The 26,964-nt window shown below is 40.3% G+C and overlaps 1 protein-coding gene across 1 annotated transcript; it reads right to left on the reverse strand.

The window, feature by feature from the left end:
* Positions 1 to 1,826: 1,826 nt before the first annotated feature.
* LOC110675177 lies at positions 1,827 to 3,502 on the reverse strand. The gene is made up of 5 exons (XM_021839569.1): positions 3,251 to 3,502; positions 3,117 to 3,174; positions 2,982 to 3,054; positions 1,918 to 2,917; positions 1,827 to 1,852 (listed from the first exon to the last, which is right to left on the reverse strand). The coding sequence occupies exons 4-5, from the start codon at positions 2,819 to 2,821 to the stop codon at positions 1,827 to 1,829; spliced, it is 930 nt and encodes a 309-aa protein (XP_021695261.1). The 5' UTR covers positions 2,822 to 2,917; positions 2,982 to 3,054; positions 3,117 to 3,174; positions 3,251 to 3,502.
* Between the last annotated feature and the right edge of the window lie 23,462 nt (positions 3,503 to 26,964).

A 26,964-nucleotide genomic window follows, 5' to 3' on the forward strand; every position in this document is an offset into this window, starting at 1 on the left:
TGCACCCATAAACACACCATCCTAGAACCGTCTTCACAGCGATCGGCTGTTTGGGCTTACCCTCTCGACTCTTCTTTACCTGCCCGAGTGTGGCATGGTCGACACCGATGAGGATTCGCGGAGCAATATCGCGATATGATTCAATTGGCAGCCCATACAGATGACGGAATTGTTTTTGCAGGTCTTCGATGATCATGGTCTGTGGTCGTAGTTCCAATCTGTCCACTGTTCGAACGTTTGACATAGCGAATTTGTTCGAGTGGTTCGTTGTTCCAGATATGTGCAAATTGACCCTTTGAGAATTGCATTCGACTCGCTTCGTGCCACCTGTCCATTTTAGGCATAGGGGTGTGGTCTGCCCAGATACTCCTAATTCGTTAGCGAGGCCTTGTTCTAACAGTGTCATCTCCGAACCATCGTCAATAAACGCAAATGTATGCACTTCTTTAGACGGCCCGTACAAAACGACAGGAACAAATCGGAATAATACATCACTGGTTTTCTCTTGATGGACGTTTACATTGCCTTCTAATGCATCTTCGATAGACGCTCGAGGATTTGGAGCAGCAGCTACTTTTTCTGGTTCAACCTGTTTGACGCTATGCAGAAGAGGATGATGCAAGTAAGTACATCCGTTAACTCCACATGGTTTGCTCTGATTGCAGGAACTGTTATGCCGCCGAAGACATTTGCGACACAGTTTTAACTCTCTTATCGTGGCCCATCTAGAATCGTAACTGAACTCCAAGAATCGCGTGCATTTAGCTAAGGAAGAACAATCGCTCTTACAGACGCAACAAAGCTGCAAAGAGTCCTTTTTATCCTTGAGGGGGATGCTCGTTTGTCCATCGTCGGATTCAATGTGAACGTTTAGCAAATTTTCTTTCCTGCCCCGAGTTCTGGAGTCGCTCTTTTGAACGGTGCTGTGAACTCCCATCACCATGCTTGCATCTTCCGCCATCACGTACAGCCAGGTGCTGAATTGCAGTAAAGTGGGAACAGGATTGCCTCGAGTTGCCTTTGCCCATTCCATCTTCAGCGCCGGGGGCAATCTTTCCACCAATTCGTACCGCAACGAAGAGCTGTATAGATAGTCATCTATTTCGCATGCTTGGATTGTGGCGCATAGGTTTTTCACGCATAGAGCAAAATCAACTAGCGTCTCTAACTTTTCGATCCTAGGGGCTGGTAAGTCTCTCACCTTTTGTATTACCGCTTGAATAATCGCTTCAGGCTTTCCATACAGCATTTTAAGTGTGGAGATGACACTCGGTACATTGTTCGGGTGTAACAATTCACATCTTACCCGATTTAGCGCTTCGCCTTTTAAACATTTGCGCAGCCTAAGCATATTCTCTTCGTTAGAGAAACCACACATTTGTGTTGAAGAGTTAAACATAGCTAGAAACAATGGCCAGTCATCTGCACGACCACTGAATTCCGGGAGGTCTTTTGGTACTGCATGACGTGCGGCCAGCTGACTCTGATTCAACAAACATACTGTCGCTTGATGTTCTTGACCATGAGCGGTGTATTCTACAGGCTGTGAATAATTTGGCGGTTGGGCAGTCATTACTGTAGGCGGAAACTCGGGTGCGCCTCCATTTTCAACAAAATCAACTTCTTGATTCACGTTTTGAAATCGGTGTCGTGGAGCGTTAGGTGTAGAGCGCTGTCTTGGAACGAAATCAGCTACGCCACTCAAAGTAGCTCTTTGGCTGAGTAAATTTGGCTGCGACAGTGTTGGATGAGAATTCAGAATGCCGTGATATTGATTGGACTGGTTTCGTGTTGAAAATCCTCTGTGATTTGGTGGATGTTGAACGTTATTTGGAGCTGGATATGTCTTTGTCTGGTAAACGATAGCAGGTTGACTCATGTGACCTCGAGCGGCGTGCTCCACAGACCGCGAGTTACTCGGCGGCTGTCCAGTGGTCTCTCTGAATGTTAAACCAGGCACGGTTTTACCAATGTTATCGGTGCGCTGAATCCAGTCCTCCACTTGTGAAACTTTGTCGACGATTGATCCAACCTCATCTTCCTCTCCGTCACTGTCATACGCTTGTAATATGGCAAATTTACGATCTAAATATCGTTGCTGCAAAGCCCTGTCTTCTTCTAGCTTGAGTAGCTGCAGCTCCATCGCTCTTCTCGTCCGGCTTCTGTTGGACGATGCTTTGGAACGAGTGCTTACTGATCTCACTGATGCAATGTCATCGACAGGACCAGGCTGTGCTTGACCTTTTGAATCTTGTTGCTGCTGCTGAACCATTGGATGCCGATTATCGTTTCCTTGATTCGAGGACGGAACGACTCCTAGATGAAGAGTGTTGGTGCGGTTACTAACTCCACAAAACGGACAACTCCAATCCACTTCCGCTACCGTTTCAGTCACCTTTGCGCATGTGAAATGGTACCAGCTATCGCATGAATCACACTGGACCATTCTACTGTTGTCCCGTTCGTCACAAAGCGAACAGTGATAATGCCGTTTTGACCGACGTAGCTGAATGTGGTCGACGTTCAGATTCGCAGTGTTTAATTTGTTTATCATTTCTGAGACACCTGGACTTGGGGACTTTCTAGGTGGTTTCGGAATTGTTCCACTCAACTGGGGGGCGTTAATCTCTCCAACAGCGGTTTTACGGCTGGGTGTCTCGCCGTCCTGTTCCGTTGTACCAGAGGGCATGGAGATTGCATCTTCTGTACGAATATTGTCCTCTTCAATACCAGCGGAAGCATCACAGGAAGCATTCAGATTGGCGGCTACACCAGCGCTACCGGCAGCTGGTTTGTTACGTGCATTCCTTGTTAGCGGCATCTTTGATAAAGTATTTTATAAATGTTGGCCGACAATGCTCGTAATTGATGATTTCATGAATTTATTCGGTTCGTATTGATGTAAATTATAAAATACCTGCGTGAAATTACAAAGTAGTTAATGTTTTATCAATCTTAGGTTTAAGTTAAAGATTTCTTACTTTAGTAATCACGAGCAAACTCAAGTCGATCACAACTTATAATGGGTAGGGATGGGCTATTCAGTTAAAGAACCTGTTGATTACATTCATGTAAATTATTTACACATATCGAATGAGTGTGACTCATTATTTTACCTAACCACATAGTTTCCCAAATTTATAGTGCAATGATTTTTACGCTCTTCTTAGAAATCTGTAAAGCAAGACAAGTAGCCTAAAGGCCACACTAGATTAGTGAACTGAATCGCATAATTCTGTTGGACTCTCACCGTATTAAATGAAGGTTCAATTTTTAACTAATTCTAATTGAATAAATGTCGTGGCATAAACTCTAATTCTGGTGATACGTCTAAACAATTTCTCTCAAAATCGTTTTTGAGGTGACTTAGGTGACTTATGACTGCCCTTTTTTGATGTTTCGTTGCAAGCCGATCCTCCGCGTGTGCTGTGGGAGCGGCAATCATCGATCGACTTGTCATCAGTGATGGTTGATGGGGAAGCGTGGGGTTCGCTGGTCGACGTGGCGCAACTTACAGCGGCCGACATGGATATTATTGGGAAAAAATTTGAAACGGTGGCAGATTTGTACACCCGCCTGAAACGCGAAGCCACAAGAGTCGAGCTAATGGTGAATGCGTCGAAAACAAAGTACATGCTGGTAGGCGGAACTGAGCGTGACAGGGTCCGCCTAGGAAGCGGTATCACGATAGACGGGGATACCTTCGAGATGGTGGACGAGTTCGTATACCTCGGATACTTGCTGACAACAACGTTAGTCGGGAAATGCGAAGGCGCATCATCAGTGGAAGTCGTGCCTACTACGGTCTCCAGAAGAAACTGCGGTCACGATGTACAAAACGCTCATAAGACCGGTAGTTCTCTACAGGCATGAGACGTGGACTATTCTCAAGGAGGACTTGCAAGCTCTTGGTGTTTTCGAACGCCGAGTGCTAAGGACGATCTTCGGTAGTGTGCAAGAGAACGGCGTATGGCGGCGAAGGATGAACCACGAGCTCGCTCAAGTCTATGGCGAACCCAGTATGCAGAAGGTGGCCAAAGCTGGAAGGATACGCAGGGCAGGGCATGTTACAAGAATGCTGGGAAACAGTCCTGTAAAGATGGTGGTCGCCACGAATCCGATCGGAACAAGAAGACATGGGGCGCAGCGAGCTAGGTAGATTGACCAGGTGCACCAGGTTCTGGTGGGTTGCAGTCGAGAGAAGCGACCATGAACCGAGTGAATTAGCGAAATATTGTGGGCGAGGTTTTATCAAGCTAATTGATGTAAAACCAAATACATGAATAAATAAATAATAACATATAGACAAATTCAATGCACATAAATGAGCTGTAGCAAATATTGTCTGAACATGATTTTTCGGCAAAAGTGTAGTGTATAAAGTGTAGGCTAATGCGTGTAACGCTGGATGGTTTGAAATCAGATGGTTTGATCAGAGATTGCAGATGAGGTTATGATTTATGATGACAGACGAACTTGTATTGGAATCAATTTGTATTTGTAATCGGTCGTAGGTTAGTGGAGAAAGCCTTCGTGCCTCTGAAAAAGATGACAGCGAGGATAGACCTGACCATTCTACCGAAACGAAGTACATGATTGCAGGTAGAGATAAAGGTAGGCCTGATGGTGTTGGTGCAGAGGTTGTGTTCAAAGGGGATCTGCTTGAAGTTGTTGAAGACTTTGTTTAGCTTGGAACGCTTGTGGCATGTGACAACGACGAGTTCCGCGAAGTGAAAAGACGTATTGCGGTTGTAAATAGGGCTTTTTACAAGGTACGTAACCAACTAAGGTCCCGCAACGTTCAAACGAGAATAAAATTTTCCCCGTATAAAACATTGTTTTTTTCCGGTGGCTCTCACGTGCATGAAGCGTGGACGTTGAAGGAGGCAGACCGGAAATCCATCGATGTTTTAGAGCGTAAAATGCTGTGGATAATACTCGGTGAGAAAGTAGAAAATGGTGTGTGGCGCAGACGCATGATTCACGAGTTGTATGAAGTGTAAAAGGAAGTGAATATTATTAAGCGCGTGAAATATGGCATACTTCTGTGGGCTGGTCACATAGTGCGAATTACTGAATGAAGAATTGCGAATATAATATTCAGCATTGAACCAGTTAGAGATCGGCGACTTGGTGAAGTATCGCCCAAGACCGACTAAGATAGAACTCTACAAAACGCCCGTATATGGCGTGACTCTACTCTGTAGCTCTACTTGATACCTTGCAAGGTAGTTATCAATCAAAGGCATCCATTATTTACATGGGTGATCAATATTACCTTTGATCATGTAAATAAAAATAAAGATTAATTTATTTTCAAACGTTCTGAAATTTTTCAGAAAACAAAATATAGTTTATTTTCTAGAGCGATAAATGGCAGTACCAATTTGGCAAATATGAGACGTGCATTAATAACCTATTAATAAGGGTATTCACTTAAGGGCGTAAATTACTACGTAAGTCATGCTAAATTGGTTATGTGAAATGTTTCTTGAAACTCCGTAAATAAGCAATGAAGCTTTTCAGTAAGCTGAAAATCAATCGTAGAATGCTTTGGTAATCTAGGTGTGTTACTATGGGAGTTCCAAACATTCGACTTCAGGAAATTATGAAGAATGGAGATTAAAATAGAATATGCTGGACGAATTTAAGTGTACGCTTGCAAATAAAATGACATGTTGGCCATTCTATGTCTACGTGGTTTCCGTTTTCGGTGGCCTCGTGTCTAGTAAAGGTAGTTAAACCAGGTACACAGGGTACATGGCTCCTTGTAGCAATGAGATAGAAATTGCACCCATTTGGCTTTGTCATGTAGCTCCCATTAGTGATCCCCATTCACCCTTCTTCATCTTTCTGGCGTTACGTCCCCACTGGGACAGAGCCTGCTTCTCAGCTTAGTGTTCTTATGAGCACTTCCACAGTTATTAACCGGAAGCTTACTATGCCAATGACCATTTTTGCATGCGTATATCGTGTGGCAGGTACGATGATACTTTATGCCCTGGGAAGTCGAGAAAATTTCCAACCCGAAAAGATCCACGACCGGTGGGATTCGAACCCACGACCCTCAGCTTGGTCTTGCTGAATAGCTGCGCGTTTACCGCTACGGCTATCTGGGCCCCCTATTAACCCTCTAATACCCAAATTTTTATTTCCGATCTAAATATCATTTTTTGATATCTAAGATCGTTCTTAACACGTTTTGGGCAATGATTTATTTTTATTCACGAATTTGTGAATTTTGGTGTTTGATTTTTATAATTTTTATTTTTGAACATCCCTATCCTTTTTCGTTTTTCTTGAAGCCTCTACTAAATACTGATTTTTGGCAGTAATAAAAATTTTAGTTTTCAGGATACTTTTAAAAATATGAAATTTTTATTTTTTTTCTGTGATATATTTTATTTTCCGTGTAATTAACGGAAAAACAGGTTTAAAATTATTTTAATACCACCAAGCTCTTCTTCTGTAATAGGTTGATCGTAGAAATATATAAAAGGTTCGCATTTTTAAATTACACCACAGACAAACAGACGTCACACTCTCATCATTGTCCATCGACCACCTTTTTAACGGTCGATTCAAAAATATGGTAGGTGGCCAATCCCCCACCCGCAGCGCTCGCATCGTTTTTGTTCGCGTTTGACGTTTACACACTACCGCCATCTGTTAGCCCGTCGGCCAAACACACTAATTTTAGCATTGGGCGTACATGTCCTCGCGACTATGATTTGGATCGAGATTTGTTCTAAGTGTTACGTCTGTTTGTCTGTGATTACACGTTAAATGAACCCCAGGCATTTGTAGGTTATATAGGAATACAATTTTTCAAACAATTTTCAAATGAGTCAAGGTTAAAGCCACAAATATAATCATTTTGATTTCTGAGCTACGAAAAAATACACAAAATTCCAAAGTGTACCCCGTCTAAAGGCGGGGTTGGGTACTAGAAGGTTAAATATCATCCCCACGTATTGCCATGCCATTGGTCTCCCAAATTATGCACAGAATGAAGATCATGAATATCTCCGTTGACGCGATACAAGCAAAAATATCCTGGGTGACCACAGACACTCTCTGCTCTCATTTATTGCTGTTTCTTAGGTTGAATTCAGGTTATTTGATCGAATAATGAATGCATAAACATCAGTTTATCCTCCGGCGATAAAAAAAAAACAATTTTGAGTTCAGACAACAAATCTTGGATGATTGTTTGACGTTTACAGTGGATAACTAGAAGAGAAGCAGAAGAGGAATATTTCATTTGAAATGTTTCATTGCTAAAAATACGCAGGATTTCATTTTACGCAAGTTTTAGTGAATACCCCTTATATAATATTTTGAAGAAATATATAAAAAAATATTGGTCTATGTTATCCCGGAGTACGGTAATTCTTTCTGTGCTTATGTTTTCAAAACCATTAAAACTGCAAATAATGCAGAAGTATCTATATCCATAGTTTTATGCGTTTGCGATGATTTTGAAAGGTTTAACCCGTGCAAAAAAAAAAGACCCAGGCATTTATTCATCTAAATCATCCAAATCAATGAAATACTTCATAGAAGTACTAAAACTGATCGTGTTTAAATAATTCTTTGCAGCAAAACTAATTCAACCAGTTTCAATCACTGGTTTACTGCATTGATCCCGTTCTACACCACTGTCACCACCGGACGATTGCTATCTCCGGCGCCTGGTGGTCCACAATCATTGCAACATCACTTCGACGGCGGATATACTGATGGTGTTCCCATTCTAGGTTCTCCGAGCCTGCCCAGTGACTGCAAGCGCCGCCAGTACCATTTTGTAGGGGAGCGATATGTTTGAGGGGATTATTTTAAACTCTTACCATGGAAGATAAATCACAGAGTAACATAAATTTGTGCATAAATTGTACGCTGCAAGCCAGAAAAGGGCTGGACATGCTCAAATAATTATGAGCAACCCAGGGCCAAATGCATTCATGAGCAAAGATGGCGAAGGCTCGGGGTTTCGGGCGATAGTTTGGGCAACGAGCAGTGATTTTTCTCCGATTTATTGCATCGTCGGAAGCGAAAACCTCGCCAAGAAGCAGTGCATAAATCTTCCCAGCTTCTTCTCTGTAATGTGATTAACCCGTCAGACTACACTGCTGTCCTGAATGCGTTTCCATCGGAAGGGAATTTGCCTGTCTAATGTTCAACATCAGCTCTCGAGTTGACCATACACAGAACGTCCGAAAACCATGTTTCATTGTCGGAAAAATGGGTTTCATTAGGTAAAGCCACCTTGAAAATGAATCAAATATGAGAACAGGTACCGGCATGATAGAAATGAATAATGGAATAGCAGATTTCATGCGAATAAACGTTAATTTGAGAATGAGGCCCACCATACATTTTTTTTAATTTGATTATTAGTATCATTCCAAACATTACATTTATTTCTCATATCTAGGTGTTCTGTGTTAGACAACACTATCATCCTAATTTGGTGAAACTTAACAAATTAAGCATTTATTTCAATTAAGTAAACAACATATTATATTTTATTTGCCTTAGTAGTTCAAATTTTTCACAGGTGAGTTGAGTTCACCTGCTTTTGAGAGAAAAAAAAGTCAATGCCTTCAATTGACTTAACCTAACTTAACCTTAATATATAATGCATTTATTGTGGTAATAGAAGATTGCAACGATTTTTTTCTGCATTCTACTACAGATGACACGCAGACTTCGTCCTTTGGCGGAGAGGCCTGTGTCATTCGCAAACAAAGATTTTGAACATCCCTGAGATAACTCAAACAAGTCAGATGTTAACATATTTTATAATATTGATCCCAAAATACTGCCTTAAGGAACACCATCTCTGACAGTACAGGAAGTCTTTCAGATTTGGATTTCTGATAATTAACCTGAAGGTGTACGATTTGACAGTTAACCTTGGATTATTCTAATGTATGTATGTTAAAAATTATTGCTGTTTTGATTATGCAATCAAACCTTCATACAAAACACTGTCGAATGTTTTTTCTATGTCTAGAAAAGCATAACCAGTAGAAAAGTCTTCAGATTTGTCGGTACGTATCAAGTTTGTTACACGTAAAAGATCCGAACTCCGAACTGTTCATTGGCAAAAATGTATTTTCATTGGTGTGGACCATCATTCTGTTACCACACAAAAAATAAATCTTCGATTTGGCCCGCGGTACTAAGAGGTTGTTCCCCCTTTGAATGAGACCTCCAAAGAATTTATAATACTTGTCACGCTCTGCCTGACCCCCTCCCTCCAAAGAGTGTGACATTATTTGAGCTTGAACCTTTAAACAGAATAGCGATCAAGATTGTATTGTTGTTTGTGATCAGTTGGTCTCCTGTGTGTAGGGAGACAGGGTTGGTGATCTAATGGCTACCACTTCTGCTCCATAAGCAGAAGGTCATGGGTTCAATCCCAGGCCCGTCCCTTTCCTCGTACTTTGTAGTTATATATCTCTCACTTGCTTCTATCTTCTATTCTTAATCTATCACACTCAAAACTATTTGTTCATAGCAAACGCTAGAACCAGAAACGGGCAAGAAACCGTTTCCCTAACGCTTCCATTTTTCCACGAGCACGCCTGATACATAGGCAGTCTGTTAACCACAAAAGCAAACCTCTCTGCCATGCCTTTTCCCCAATTCATACACTTCCGCATGAGCTGACGTAGATGCAGTCGGACTCCACGGTCTACAGTGGGCCAGTATAAGTGCAACATCATTTCCTCCCCCTTCCCCACATTAGTCTGCATTCTGACGTGATAGGCGCCATTGTTGCCTAAAACTAGAAGATCACCAGCACACTGAAGGTGTCTGCTAGTCCCAAGCAGTCATTCGGTTGGTTCCTTGTGTAAGTGCAGCTGATCTAGCGATACTGGAGTAGGCATCTACGGGCGGCCAATCAAGCTCAAGCTCAAGCTCAAGTTGGTCTCCTGTGTGAAGGGCCAAAAACAGATGTGCGGACTTACAATCAAAGACATTTGCACGGAGTCCATGTCAGGAGAAGAGAATGTTCTTCCAGAAGGAAGTTTTCACGAGCAACTATACAACCAAGCCCTCGATTTACAGAGTAATTTCATTTCACACTTGTTTTAATTAATTATGATTCGTGGTTTACGGCTAACCAGCCGAGTGGAAGTTTGACAACTACCGAATAACTAAACATTACATATACTTTGCAATTGGATTAAATGGACAAACTGATGTGAAGTTTGTGAAAAAGTTACACGTCTTCTCGGTGAAGACTGGACAGGCATCGAACTCACGACTCCCTGTTCTCTAGATAGGGTGTGTTAGCACCTGGCGTTCAAAGACTCCAAGTGCTTGAAGGTCCTCCTCGAGCATGGTTCACGTTTCATGCCCTCAAAGGATCACTGGCCTTATGAGCGTATTCATGGTACATTTGGTGCGGGTGTGAATGTTTTTACCGCAGCTTCTTGTGGAGGCCATAGTAGGCCCGACTACCACTCCGTATTTCACGGCTAACGTTATTGTCAGCCGTCAGCAAGGATCCAAGGTAGACTAACTCGTCGACCACCTCGAACGTATCTCCGTCTATCGTTACTCTGCTACCTAAGCGAGCCCTGTCGCGCTCACCCCCAACAGCTAGCATGTACTTTGTCTTGGTCACATTCACGACCAATCCAACTCGCGTTTCAGGCGGGTGTACAGGTCTGCAACCTTTTCATATGTTCGACTGAAAATGTCCATATCATCCGCGAAGCAATTGACTGGATCTTGTAAAAATCGTACGGCTCTCCGCATGACACCTTCTAGCGCAATATTGAACAACAGGCACGAGAGTCCATCACCTTGTCGTAGTCCCCGGAGAAATCCAAACCAACTGGAATGTTCGCCTGAAAGCTTTACATAATTTTGCATACCTTCCATCGTCGCTCTTATCAGTCTCGTGAGCTTCCCGGGAAAGCTGTTCTCGTTCATGATTTTTCATAGCTCAACGTGGTCGATATTATCGTATGCCACCTTGAAATCGATAAAAGGTGATACGTTGGGACCTGGCATTCACAACAGTTTTGGATGATTTTGCACACAGTAAATATTTGGTTCGTTGTCGATCGGCCGTCAAGAAAGGCGACTCGATAACTTCTCATGAACTCGTTTACTACCGGGGGCAGACAATGAAAGATGATCTGGGATATACTGGGGCCTTCCTATCACTTCTCCGGTAGCTGTTCTGTTTCTAAGATTGTACCTATTTATCAGTCGGTGCAAACAAATGGCCAGCCTCTCCGGGCCCATCCTTATGAGCTTATTATTCTTGAGCTGGTAAATGGCATCCTTAACCCACCGTCGGTCGCCCTAGTGTACTGAGTACACGCACTTTGCGAAAAATCGAAAAACACGTTGAAAATCCCTTCAAATTGATCCGGGTGTTGGTCCTATTCCAAGATCTACTCTTCTTCTTGCTTGTAGAGAAGAAATTTTTCGAAAAAATCAAAGAAAAGTATTCGAAAACATCGTGTTTTTAACCTAAGTTTTTAGGCTTGTACTCAGTACACCAGTGCGACCGCTCGTGTAACTTTTTTTTACCAGGCCCGTCACACGAGCGGTCGCATCGTGTACTGAGTACACGCGGAGCAGTTTTGATTGTACATCCAAAGCTAGGCAAGATAGAATATGGATGTCTTCGACAAATTTCTTCAGTCCAACGGTACCAATTGGTCAGTGGACAGAAAACACTTTGGAAACATCCTCATCTTCCTTTGGCCATCGGATTGTGCCCCGGGGGAACCGGTGTAGTGGACATTTCGCAATGCAACATCTCGTACACAAATATCTCAGGATCTAGATTTTTTAGCAAGATGGTGTCTTCGGCAAAGTTGTTCAGTAGGTCAAGGGCTAACATTTAATAGGCCGCTTGTTTCGAAATTCTGTCACCAGATGGTGCTAGCGAGCATTTAATTTTTCAAACACCGATATCTCAAGATCCTGATTACCTAGAAAGATGATGTCTTCGACAAAGTTGTTTAGTAGGCCAAAGACTAACATATAATAAGCTACCTAACAAGAAAAACTGCCACAAGATGGCGCTAGTGAGCATGTAATATTTTAATCACGAATATCTCAGGATCCCGATTTATTAGAAAGATGGTGTTTTTAGCAAAGTTGTTCAGTAGTTCAAGGGCTACCATGTGATGATCTTCTTGATTCGGAATTTTTTCAATAGATGGCGCTAGTGAGCATGATATTTTGCGAACACAGATATCTCAGGATCCTGGTTACCTATAGAGTAAAGTGGGGCAAAAGTTCGATTGGGGCAAGAGTTTCTTTTTAAGATTTCTAGCTCAAATAAAATCAAAACTTAGAAATGTCATGGTGGTTCGAATGCTATTCAAATAAGAGACTTTCACTCCAAATATCATAAAAATCGATTGAAATTTGGAAAACTTATGGCTATTTGTTGTTTTTCGACGTAAATATTGTAATATTTGGTCAAACTTTCGATGCATGGACTCAAATGAAGGTAAAATATTTTTCAATATTTTATATAAGGGCGTTTCTAGGGCTATCATAAGGATGATTTGACGTGTATTAGTTTTTCCATAAATAGTTGGAATCAATTTTTGGCGACTGGTATAAAGTATGCCTGGCATAAAAGTATTGATATTTTGTGTTTTAGCCAACAAACTTTTGCCCCACACTAGATTCGTTTAAGACAATCAATTTTGAAACTGTTATAAAAATGGGTAAATATTTTGACACAAGTTTGTTCAGCAAAGTTATAGCCAATATGTTGAAGGTTCGCTGTATGGTATTTGTTTTGTTTCATCTGCTATTATTTTCTTGGAAACTTTGATTATATCACTAAGGTCGAACTTTTGCCCCACCTTACTCTAAAGTTGACGTCTTCGACAAAAGTGTTGAATAGGTCAAGGTCTAGCATGTAATAAGCCACCCAACTTGAAATTCTACCAACAGATTGCGTATTTTGATCGCGAATATCTCAGGATAACGATATTTTAGCAAGATGGTGTTTTCGGCAAAGATGTTTAATAGATTAAGGACTAAACATGTGATATGCCGTTTGATTCGGATTTCTTCCACAAAACGACGCTGAAGATGCAATTTTTCGAACGCAGATATATTTGGATCCTGATCGCTTAGAAAAATGATCCTGAGATATTTTCATTACTAATAAATATTACTACTTCGGCAAGGTTGTTCTAAGATGAAGGCCTAAATGCAAGGAACCTCAAGTTTTAAAATTCTTTCAACTGGTGGCGTTACTCAGCATGCATATTTTGATTGCTAATATCTGAGGATCCCGATTACATCCAAATATATACTTCTCGGCTCAAGAGTTCAGTAAGTCGAGTACAAACTTGTGATGGGCCACACTTGTTTGGGAATTCTTTCACTAGATTGTGCCACTGAGTATGCTAAATTTTCAACCCAAATATCTATGATCGTGATTGCTTAATCATGAAAATGACGTCTTCAAGTAAGTTGTTTATTCTGTCCAAGACTGATGCATGTTTACCATGTATTAAACCGTGTGATTCGAAAACGGTGCTCTTCAGCATGAAAATCCCATCAGAATATACTTCAGAATTTCATGGACAGTCAAATTTCCAGTCGATACTCAAAAGATCATCGACTCATGGAACCTATATTCTTTAGAAAGCTGATAAAAGGGAGCATTATAGTAATTATATTTTTTGTTTTAAGTATGGTTTCATGAGTCGATATCGAACTATGGAACATCGACTAATACAGGTTTGACTATATTTAAACATATGACGATCAAAATCATTGCAGCCTGCAGTTGGTCGCATATATACGAATCGGTCGCTAAAAAAAATGATCGATGGACACCTATGAGATTGTGACGCCTTTTTGTCTGTGCTGACATCAAAGAACTGTCAATGGTGGTTACAATTGAGCAATAGGCCTTTTCACGAGACGTCTCTAATCAGCTGATTCGGAAGATCTTTGACAGTTCTTCTATACAAATGCCGAACGTGTCGGTGGTTCTAAAAGGTAAACAATAATACAAAATAACGATCAAATAATTATGAAGGCGTAATCGGTTTTCTAGAAAACATCTATTCTGTGAATTCAACTGAATTTTCTGATAAAATTGTCAATAGCATACTGCAGTAGCACGTGATATTTTTCTGCTATCAAACAGTATATTTCAAGTACATTGATTGGTTTAAATAATGCGAATAATAGACCTAAAACTGGTGCTAGACTTAGTACACGATGCTTTTCATTTTTACTTCCTTTTGAGAAAAAAAAATGAAAAGGCCTATCAAATATCTAATGAGCCTTTGTACGTGCCATAAATTCTTTTGTTCTCATGACTTTTACTGTGCGCCGTGTGTTGGTGCTGTCTCGCTCTCTCTCACGGGCAACTTGAAAACAGAGCGCACAGTAAAAATCAAACGTTTTATAGCATGTATAGGTTCATGAGCCTATGTATGCTATAAAACGTTTGACTTTTTCTGTCCGTGCCGTTTTCGAGTTGCCCGTGAGAGAGAGCGAGACAGCACCAACACATGGCGCACAGTACAAGTTAAATGAACAAAAGAATTTATGGCACGTACAGAGGCTCATGGGCGGCAGAAAGCTGTTACACAAAAACAAAGATGGATGGGTTAGTGCAAAGTGATATGAGAAACTCGGTCTCTCATGGCGACTCACGGGATGGCACGCACACTACAACATTACTCGAATCACCTCGAATGTGATAGATATTGCCTGTGTTGTTTACAAATAAATTCAAAGTGCTCTTTGTTCTAGTATAACCATATTATGATTATACTAGCACAAAGAGCACTTTGAATTTATTTGTAAACAACCAGTAAGTGAAATTATCGGTCACGGCGATAATCATAAGCCTATCTCTCAAGCTGATTTTTCGGAGGAAAAAGACGTGCCATAATATCAAACCCGACCAGTACTGCGAGAGTGTGCTCTCACGAGATGTGCAGCAACCAATTTAGATTATCACCAGCAACGAGAAGTTTGCGTCCTACTTTTCTACTAAATATAAAAATAATATTGTTCAATTTGAATCTTGAATTTGAAGTAGAATGAACCCTATATGTTTAATTTTATTTTGTGCTTATCTATTAACTTACTAGTAGCGAAATGTTTTAACATTTGACAAAACGTGTATTGCTGAGCCCAAATGATCAGTATCATAAGATGTTCAGAAAATGAAATGCTCACTGGCGCAGGGTTACTCAAAATATAATTGCCAATAACATGTGAGCACTTTCTTTACCTAATAAATTTGATGAAGACGTCAAGTTTTAAAATAATCGGGAACTTGAGATTCTGTTTTTTTTTAATTAAACCAGGAGCTCTTTCTCTAGCCTGATGGAATTATTTGAAATCTAACGGCCCATTGCATTTTGAATTGAATGTGGAAGAATTTTGAGTAGGTATATTTTACACTTAACACGTTGGTCCATGATATACAGAACAACTTCATCAAAGACACCATCTTTGTAATCTAATTTTATTTTCCTAACCAGGATCCTGAAATAATTCAATTCGAAAATTTCGTTTTGTGGAAGAATTCTGAATCAAACTGCATATCACATGTTTAGTCCTTGACCTACTAAACATCTTTGCTGAAAACACCATCTTGCTAAAATATCATTATCTTAAGATATTCGCGATCAACAGCATGATCACTAGTGCCATATGGTGATAGAATTTCAAGTTGGGTGGCATATTACATACATACTAGACCTTGACCAATTCAACACTTTTGTCGAAGACGTCAACTCTATAGGTAACCAGGATCCTGAGATATCTGTGCGCCATCTATTGAAAGAATTCCGAATCAAGAAGATCATCACATGGTAGCCCTTGAACTACTGAACAACTTTGCTAAAAACACCATCTTTCTAATAAATCGGGATCCTGAGATATTCGTGATTAAAATATTACATGCTCACTAGCGCCATCTTGTGGCAGTTTTTCTTGTTAGGTAGCTTATTATATGTTAGTCCTTGACCTACTAAACAATTTTGTCGAAGACATCATCTTTCTAGGTAATCAGGATCTTGAGATATCGGTGTTTGAAAAATTAAATGCTCGCTAGCACCATCTGGTGGCAGAATTTCGAAACAAGCAGCCTATCAAATGTTAGCCCTTGACCTACTGAACAACTTTGCCGAAGACACCATCTTGCTAAAAAATCTAGATCCTGAGATATTTGTGTACGAGATGTTGCATTGCGAAATGTCCACTACACCGGTTCCCCCGGGGCACAATCCGATGGCCAAAGGAAGATGAGGATGTTTCCAAAGTGTTTTCTGTCCACTGACCAATTGGTACCGTTGGACTGAAGAAATTTGTCGAAGACATCCATATTCTATCTTGCCTAGCTTTGGATGTTCAATCAAAATTGCTCCGCGTGTACTCAGTACACGATGCGACCGCTGGTGTAACTTTTTTTTGAGCGACTGACGGAAGGTTAACCTTCCTCAAAGAGAGGACTGGTTGGTTTCCATCGTCCTCAGTACTGATGAAGACATTTCCTCCGTTGTCTCGCCCTTCATTGCTTGTGCTCTCAGCGTCATTCAGGTGTTCGTCGAAGTGCTGCTTTCACCTTTCGGTCATCTCACGCTCGTCTGTCAAGATTTTCCCATCCTTATCTCTGCCCATTTCGACTCGAAGCCGTTGCGGGATGCGTTGAGCTTCTGATAGAGACCGGCACAGCTGTTCCATCTCCTCGCACTCCGTCTGCTCTAGGCGGCGTTTTTTCTCCCGAAAAAGGCGGGTCCGCTGTTACCGTTCCACATTCTGCCGAGCCCTTGATGCAGCATGACCCGTGGTGCAATCTTCTCCTCCAGAATCTGCTTACATATCTCGTCAAAGCAATCGTTCCGTCGACGTACCCGACGTTGCTCTCTGCTGCATTGTTGATGGCTGCTTTCACTGTTCTTCAGCAATCATCCAGCTCACCCTCTTCCGGTAGTGCAGCCTCAAGATGCTGCGCAAATGCAGTTGCGACATCCAGTTGCTAAGATACCGTAATTTCGGGTGAAATTGATCACTTTTCACTGTTTTCCATGTCTGTTATCTATGATGTTGCCAATTCCAAACAACTACATGCAGGAAAACAAGTACGACGGTGAGCTTCATTGGTTTATATACTCAAATTTTCATACAGTTGTGATTTTAGTGCTGAAAATCGTCTCCAAAATAAAAAATCAAGGAATTCCATTTCGGGGTGAAATTGATCACCTGTTAAAACAATTATTGTTAGTTTTGAAAACAACTTTACTTATTTAATTTGAGCCTCCTGAATCCAAATATGCTTGCCAAATTCTTAACAATGCCAAAATTTATGTAAATAATTAACAATTAATTTTCAGCAATACCGCAGAAAACGCCTAAATGTAGGCAATTTTCGATGGAATTTGATGATATCTAAACAAAAATTCAATTATTACAACAAAATGAACAAATTGGTACGAATTTTGATGATAAAATTCGTTTTGGGGATATATTTCAAGCATCCTTACAAATTTTCAGGTTAACATCATGCCCAAATCCTTGTTTAAAACTATAAGTTTATTGATGTCTGCCAATACCACACAGAACACGATGATGGAATTTCCTATTATTTTAATAGAAATAAACATTCCTTAACATAAAAAGCTTCACAACATGCAATTTGACAATAGTTAAGACAAACAACGTTCATTTACATAGGTTGCAATGGTTTCTGTGCTCTATTAGAGGGAAATAAAATCGTGTGACACAGTGATCAATTTCACCCTACTGATCAATTTTACCCGAATTTATGGTACCGTACATTGGTAACGACGCGTCGCGACGGAGAGTTTTGGGCGCAGTTTAATCATAGTGGTCCTGACGTCGATAATGTCGGAGAAGTGTCGTCCATCAATTAGAACGTTGTCGATTTGTGATTCTATCTGCTGTGGTGATCTTCAAATGTATCGGTATGGAAGGCTATGCTGGAATTAGGTGCTAGTGCTATGAATGGTCATTTTCTTGGAGGCGGCAAAATATATTAGTCGTAGGCCGTTCTTGTTCATCAGCCGGTGGGCGCTGAACTTTCCTATCGTCAATCTGAACTCCTCCTTCTAGCCATCCTGGGCGTTCAAATGTCCTATGATGACCTTGACGTCGTGGCTTGGGCAGCGGGTTGTACTCGCGTTTGAGCTGCGCGTAAGATGCGTCCTTGTCATCATCAGTGCTTCCGGAGTGTGGGCTATACACGTTGATTATGCTGAAGTTAAAGAATCGACCTTTGATTTTTTAACTTGCACATTCGTCCATTGATCGGCCGCCATCAGATCACGCGCCTCTACATATTGCGCATCACGATGAAAGCTGTTCACAGCTCACGTGTATTGTCGCATCTCTGCTAGATGGTACGGTTACCTCTAAACGTTCGCACCATTGCTCCTGTCCAGCACACCTCCTGCAGCGCTATGATTCTTAAACCATGTACATCGGAGAATATGCATGTTCTTGCGATGAAGTTGAGAGTTTTTCAGTTCAACGTACCGAATTTCCAATTGCTAATCCATTTCCGTCAATGTGGTCTTTGCCGATTGATCTGGTCCGTATTCTCTCGTTTACGTTTCCTGTGCTAAAGTATTTTTAAGGCTGGCTTGCAGGGCCTGACATCAGCCCCGTAGATTACCGTAAGATCATTCCCCCTATAGGCCATAGGGCGCAGTTAAGCTCAGAGTGCTTCTCTGGCACTTGGATGACGATCAGCCGCCCCTGACGTGGGGAACAGACGCTGTTGTGGGTCGCCCCTAACATGTACAGACGCTACAGGTTTGCAGAAGCAAAAGCAATCCACTTCCCTCCCCTTCCATGACAGCATATGATCAAAGTTCCCACCGGAATTGATTACTCGTCCTTCCCTAAGGTTGCTCGTACGGTCAGTACCATGAAGAAGTATGGATAGGAGTTGCTGGGCAGGAGGCTAAGGACCACATAAAGGGGTCTATTGTAATCCTGCAGGTATGCGAGGCACCAATGGTACACCATGTCCAGAATGTACCGTGCTGAATTATTTTTATATCTTTCAGGCTTTTGATCTTGGTTTTGTGGAAAAAATATAAAAACAACGAAAAATCATATGTGTGTATTCAATATCGTTTGTGCCACTATAGACACATGTGCCTATAGTAGCACTATTTCTTATTTCTGTTCCTATAGTAGCACTAGCTCAGGCAAAACATAAATCAAAATCGTATTTTTACAAAACATTTATACAGTCGACTCTCCACATCTCGATGTTCTTTATCTCGATATCTCTCCCTATGTCGATGATTTCTTCGGTCTCTTCAGTCTGCATACATTTTCTCTCTCCATATCTCGATATCCTCCTCATCTCGATATCCTCCATATCTCGATCTGCACCTGTTGATTGTTTGTTCCAAATTTTCTCTCCGTATGTCGATATGACCATAATCAAAGGTGACTAGACTAGATTTTAGGGATTCAAAACAATTTCAGAATGCGAGATGACGTCTGCCTATTTATTATTTTCCTGGCAACGGAGTGATTTTCAATCTAGTGTTCATTAAAAATGTGTTCTTTGTCTCGATCTCTCCGTATCTCGATGGTCCCTTCGATATCGAGATGTGGAGAGGCGACTGTATGTTCATGTTTTTAATTATGAATCGTGGTTTACGGCTAACCAGCCGAGTGGAAGTTTAACAACTACCGAAAAGATAGACATTACATATAATTTGCAATTGAATTAGATGGACAAATTGATGTGAAAAAAATTAAAAGAAAAACTTAGCTTGACCTTACAAATGGCAGATTAGGTTTATCACATCATCATGACTCATGGTTTATCATTGTAGTCATTCAAAACAGTTTTCTATTCTGGTTCGATATTGTGGGTTAGTATACCTCAACTTGAAGTTTAAGTTTCAAAGTTTACATTCCATCGGCAATTTCATTGCCACGTCATAATTTAAAAGCTATGGTTTCCGATGCACGTGAACAGCGCTAGGTGGATGTGAAAGTTCGTCAGAACCAAGCGGGAATAGAGGACCTACAATATGCGGAAGCTATCTTTATGTGGAAAATATGCAAATAGGAGGTGTGTAATTAATAATATAAAGAGTGCTGCACAAGCTAGATAAAAAATGTACAACATGGACCAAGTTATAAGAAAATCTAGTTAGTAAGAATTGGTAGCTTGTTGGCATGGTACCGAGTCTGCCAGTCTACCAAATAAAGGCTCCTCCAAATCAACGAGATTTTTCCAACGACAGCGATTAAAAATCGCCGTGATTTAGTTGTGGTGTCGCTACAAGCACTCTTATATTGATTGACGCGACAAAAATCGTTGACAAATCGCTTAGCCACCCTTATTAAACTGTGCATGTAACGAAACATCAGTGGAATCGCAGCTAACCGTCGCTGCCACCGTAAAAAATCGCTTGGATTTGTGGGGAGCCTTAAGGTGAAGATAAATCGAAGCCATAGTTCAAATTTTCAAGAGCACGGATCTGGAGAACCAACCATCCGTTTGAGTCGAAAACCTAATCGATTGGTCATCTCCATCTAGTGACCAATCGATTAAGTTTTTCAGCTTAAACGGATGTTTGTTTCTCCAGATCCGTGCTCTTGAAAATTTGAAGTTTGGCTTCGATCCATCTTCAACTTAATGCATTCAATTAATGCTGATTATGTCTTAGAAATATCTTTAGATTGTCTTTATGTTTAGACATTGAATAAGAATGTATGTATTTTGAAACATAAAAAGGAAGAATACATTTTTTTAACCAAACATATGATTGAAAACTTCTGTGCCATCGTTCAACCAACCAATATGAAAAATCTGCACAGCTTTTTGTAAGCTGTATTGTTAGCTACAATCAGAAGGGTTGAGAAGACCAATAATTGACAAACCAACATTTATTCAACATGAAATCCAGTATTTTTGGTTTGATTGTTTTGGTTAGAGACATACCGGACTAGATGAAATTTTTGGCGTTCTAAATATACAAAAAGGACTCCATCAATTCTGATTTTTCGATGTTATGCTTACACAATAGTATCATCAAATAGATAAGTTCCATTACCAAAGCAAACAATGCGAATATACTGATATTTCGAAAAACATTGGATAAATTTTCCTAAAACCATTCAAAAACACTTGGTCCAGTCTGTCTAAACACCGACTATGTGATGTAATGAATGAATAAAATTCAAACCTCACTTAGCCACCTGCTATTACGGTCACGATATCATGAATGGTAATAGTAGAACAAAGTAAATTTTAGTGAGAAAAAAATGCGCCAAAATAAGGCCACTAATTTGTTCATACAGCCAACCAATCGGAAAATTTTGGGCAAATATTCAGCGTAAATCTAGGAAATAATCTACATTTTCAAATGTTTTGATCCAATTTTGAAATATTCTTGTATAAATGGCAATAGTACACAAGAATTTGTGGGTGGAATCCAACCAGTAGTAAAGAAAACTCAAACAGGAAACTGATAATACATTTTTTTTTGAGAGCTTAACAAAAATGCTGCGAAATTATGCGCTACGATTCTATATGGTTTTTCCCTCTAAGAGAAATCACTCATTTTGTTCGGCCAAATTCTAAGTGGAAAGGACTTTATATCTCGCTGATGCGTAAAACATTAGACAACATGTTGAACAAAAGAAATGCGCCATCAAATACTAATGATTCAATTGACTGTTTAACGATAAACTTGCGACGATCGACGCGCCACCATATTTCATATGACGGAAGTTATTAAGAACTCACTTGGAGGTGATGTTTTGGAGGTTATTTGGCAATTTGGATGTTAAAATCACCTCCAAACACTAGCGATTTTGCGGTGGGATGTTGACGTTTGATCACGAATTGCCTGAAACTAGTTTTAGCAGCACATGAGCCGTATAATCGAAAATCAGGAACAAGTTGTGGTGAACTGACCAAAAAAGTTGGTACCAAAACTGCTAGTTCGCGTGAGGAACGGCAGGAATGTGTACTAGAGATGGGCAAAAAAAAATCGGAGCCGTTCAAAAGATCCAGATCACTTAAAAGAATGAGTGATCCGTGGCTCTTTTTTGGGGAGAGTCGGTTCATTTAATCAACACGAATTAGACAAAAGAGCGACCCGAATAAAAAATGATTCGATTCTATTCCCCTAGGCTTCGTGGCCTTGCGGTAAGCGACGTCAGTCGCCTGGGCGTATTGTGCCACGAAGTGTGGGTTAGATTCTCGCTCCAGTCGGTGAAAACTTTTCGTCGAACGAAAAATTCATCACTGTGTTCATCACGTGTTGTCCGTTGCCTGATGTTAGTGATTGTTCACTCTGTGCAGCCTTATGTGCTGAAGACGGTGGTAGTTTTTTTTTTATTCTTCTTCGTTCGTTTCTCAGCTTTATTATAACGCTTGACACGTGGCCTTGCTTTGCGCGTCTCGCCACACATGCAAGCATAGTTTTCTGCTACTTCCGTGCTCTCAGCGCTCTCAGTATAGACAGACAAATTAGAGCACTTGCATCCAGGCAGCTGAAAGATAGAGAGAAAAAGTTCCCATTTGAATGGCAAAGCACATTTTGCTTCTTCCCTTTGGTTCGGGTGAGGGAAATAGGTCGAGTGTATCGTGAGTTTCAGGGGAAGAATGTACGAAAAATGAGAGAGCGATAGATACTAATGGTACGACGCATAGAGTAAAGTGGGGCAAAAGTTCGAGTGGGGTAAGAGTTTCTTTTTAAGATTTCTAGCTCAATTCAAAAACAAATCTTATGAATGTCATGGTGGTTCGAATGCTATTCAGGTAAGGGACTTTCAATCCAAATATCATAAAAATCGATTGAGATTTGGAAAAGTTATGGCTATTTGTTGTTTTTGGACGTGAATGTTGTAATTTTTGGTCAAACTTTCATTGCATGGAACCAATTGAAGATAAAATCTTTTTCAATATTTTACGTAAGGGCGACCATGCTGAGGGTCGTGGGTTCGAATCCCGCTGGTCGAGGATCCTTTCGTAAAGGAAATTATCTCGATTCCCAGGGCATAGAGTATCTTCGTACCTGCCACACGATATACACATGCAAAAATGGTCAATCGGCAAAGAAAGCTCTCAGTTAATAACTGTGGAAGTGCTCATAAGAACACTAATCTGAGAAGCAGGCTTTGTCCCAGTTGGGACGTAACGCCAGAAAGAAGAAGAAAGAAGAAGAACGTAAGGGCGTTTCTAGGCCTATCATAAGGTTGCTTTGAGGTGTATTAGTTTTTACATAAATGCTTGAAAACAAGTTTTGGCCCATAGTGGGGCAAAAGTTCGAATCAGCGGGGCAAAAGTTCGACCCATGTATAAAATCACGGAAAAATTTGCAAATTGCCTAAAATCCACATATTATCTTCAAATTTAGTTAAATTTGTCTGATCGTGTGAAAACAGTCACCAAAATTTTACATTTCCACTTAGTTTTGCGAAAAAACTGCTATTTTAGAGTATATTACAATTAACCCGGTTTTGGGCAATTTTTTGATGAAAATTTAGTGTGTATTTTTCGTCAAACTTAAGTTTACGGCTGGTGTAACGTATTTCTATCATAAAAAGATCGATATTTTGTGTTTTAGCCAGCGAACTTTTGCCCCACACTAGATTCGAACTCTTGCCCCACCGGTGGGGCAAAAGTTCGAATAAGACAATCAATTTTGAAACAGTTATAAATAAAAATGGGTATATATTTTGACACAACTTTGTTCAGCAAAATTATAGCCAATATGTTGAAGGTTCACTGTATGGTTTTTGTTTTGTTTTTAACTGCTATTGTTTTCCTGAAACGTTGATTATACCACTAAGGTCGAACTTTTGCCCCACCTTACTCTATGCCATACGAAAGAGGGTGAATGACTCTTTTTTTCCGTTCGCTCGGTTCAGTTCGCTCTTTCTTTGCGTTGAGCCACTGAACCGTTCAAAAGATCCGGTTCACTAAAATGAGAGATTCGGGTCCCATCTCTAATGTGCACTATGCAGATTACAGCCGTGTCATTCACTGTGTGCAATGCGATTAGAGCTATCAAAAATACATCAAATTTTCAAATATAAATACCAATTTTGACATTCATCAACAAATTCATCAATCTTAGAAGGTGGCCTTCAATACCGAATAAAATACATTGCATGTATTAACTCCACGAAAAGTATTTAATTGCAAATTCAAAGCATTTTCAGGATTAATTCAGCCTTAATAATTTCTCTGGGAAACCATTTTCATTTAATGTTTCAGAATAAATTTACAATTGAAGAGATAACTGATTCAAATTGCTACAATTTAATAAAAGCATTTGTAAATTGAACGGGCCCAGATAGAAGTAGTGGTAAACGCGCAGCTATTCGACAAGACCAAAATGAGGGTCGTGGGTTCGAATCCCACCAGTCGAGGATCTTTTCGGAAATTTTCTCGACTTCCCAGGGCATGGAGTATCTTCGTACCCTGCCACACGATATACGCATGCAAAAATGGTCATTGGCATAGTAAGCTCTCAGTTAATAACTGTGGAAGTGCTCATAAGAAGCAGGCTCTGTCCCAGTGGGGACGTAACGCCATAAAGAAGAAGAAGAAATTTAACGAAATATAACAATTTTCACACATCAATATTCAATCACGAACAACTTTAACTCTGATTCTCCTCTTATATCGCCTCATTCAAATGATTACATGTATTATACTGCCGTGAATCGCAAGTCAGTCCCATCTGTAAAAAGTAGGCATTGAGAAAATGGGGTGTGAAGTTTCCAAACTCATTTTACATACGAATATTCAAAAAAATCCAGTGGATTGGAACATGTTCAAATCTTAATGAAACTTTCAACAATTTACTTTTCGCTACGATATCTTTCTGGGAAAAATATTAAAAATGGTCAAAACACGCTTCATTAATGTGTTACACGGTGCGGAAATCTGTAGTGGGACTGATATGCGATTACTTTTCATTATGGGACAATTTGATTTGCTGTTTTTTTTCCTATTTTTTCAGAACAAACTTTATTATCTCATAAGGGCAGCTAAAAGAGCATTGGAAGCAGGGCCGTCCATTTTCATTTCATTGCAAGCATTTCCAGACCCTAACTGACTGACTCAAGCTTCCCTTTCAATTGAAACTCTACTGTTTCGTTTCAATCCGACAAACCTTTCCTTTAATCGCAGCAAGCGTAGTCTTTCATTTCTTTCGTGCCGCTCGTGCATCGCGCGTCATAAATCAGAGGCTCACCGCAGCGAGCTGGTCTCTCAATCGGTAGTCTCTAACTTCAGGAGCTGATTAATACAAATAAACGACGTGGTGGTCCGCATAGTTTCTCTATCTTAATTTATTCTAACGAGTTACATACATTACTATTGCAAAAAAATAGATAAAATTCAATTTGAAACATTTTGATATATTTCAATGAAATCAACGAAGTTCTTACTCTTTCATTTAACTTTTCTTGTTCGCTGCCTTCAATCAGGTAACGAAACGAATGAGTGTGGAAAGAAAAACGAAGCGTCGCATTTGTTCGTCACCATCGAGACGACACAACCAAGCCTTCGTGTTTCACAAAATGCTTTCAAAAATGCACAGCCCTATTTGGAAGATATGTTGAATACTGAACTCAACTCAATTTTGATGAAAATGCAGATGGGACTGAATTGCGATTCACGGCAGTATAAGGCGTTAAAGGTATCGCCCGGACAACTCCCCTCATCTACGTTCAGATTCTACTGGTTGAACACCAACGATTCAAGATAAGATAATATAGAAATGTAAAACAATTTTATGGCAATGTTCTTGCAAATGTAGAACATGTCACCTTTTCCGACCTTTTACTATGCATAAGCCTGCAACCGGTAGTTTTTGGTCTAGCACGGACGATGATAGTACACTGGTTCACATCTCTTAACCCAAGCAGCAATCATACATGTACCGGAATTTTTAATGCTTCTGTATTCCTATTAGTGTCGGTTGTTTTCAGTGCAAATGGTGTCCAAACCGAACCAGGAAATTATGTCTTGGTGAGAATGCTTGGTCGAATGACCCCATTACAAGTATCATAGTTTGTTACAGAATTCATTTAGCTGTTTCTTGCCTTAATTGATAGTTGGGCTATGTTGATCCAGGATTTCCAGATAGCGGTAGCGATAAACGCGCAGCTATGCAGCTAAACCAAGCCTGAGGGTCGTGGGTTCGAATTCCACCGGTCAAGGAAATATTATCGACTTTCAATCGGCAATGAAAGCTCTCAGAATTTTGATCTATCAGAATCTTTAAGATAGGATTGTCAAAACTAGTGATTCCCAAAGTGGAGGCGTAAGTGCTAGAGTCGGTGTTCCCTTAATAGACAGTCCCCTATCCAGCTTTTAACGCTAAGCCGCTATAAAATTTTGAGTCATCCCCGCTTGATGTTGCTTGCCTACACTATAAAATTTATGGTTAGATCTCAGTAACCCATGAATGATGAACAAAAAAATGTTTACATAAAGTTGTCATTTTTCAGAGTAACTGGTTCAGGCTTATTTGTTTCAATCTTTTTTTAAACTTGCATTAATAATTTATCATATTTTCAGATTGTCGAAAAAAAAACTGGTGGCTACATCCTAAGAGGGTCATGTACATTTTCTAGGTTTCTGATTAAATGCCGAGGAATGCTCTTATTGGGGACCAAATGTCTTGAATTCTTTGATTTGGCTACCTCTTTTCACAGTGAACATATCCAGATACCAAATCAGAGCTTCGTTCTCAAGTTCCAGGATACCCAAGTGTACTATTGATACTGACATAGACTAAGGGATGGTACACAAATTATGTCACGCTAAATTTCGACTTTTTCGAACCCCTTCCCCCCCCTTGTCACGTTTTTTGTATAAGTCCTTCGAAAATTTTCTAAGGCTGGTCACGTTTGGCTTGACCCCTTCCCCCCTTGGAGCGTGACGTAATTTGTGCATGACCCCAT

Source organism: Aedes aegypti, chromosome 2, assembly GCF_002204515.2.
Source record: "Aedes aegypti strain LVP_AGWG chromosome 2, AaegL5.0 Primary Assembly, whole genome shotgun sequence".
Classification (NCBI taxonomy): domain Eukaryota; kingdom Metazoa; phylum Arthropoda; class Insecta; order Diptera; family Culicidae; genus Aedes; species Aedes aegypti.

What these genes read in the sequence shown, in the direction of transcription:
- LOC110675177 (XM_021839569.1), bottom strand. Translation starts at nt 2,821, where the DNA reads ATGCCGCTAACAAGGAATGCACGTAACAAACCAGCTGCCGGTAGCGCT. An exon ending in GACCACTGGACAGCCGCCGA is followed by an intron (nt 1,853 to 1,917) that starts GTAACTCGCGGT and finishes ATCGTTTACCAG; the next exon opens with ACAAAGACATATCCAGCTCC.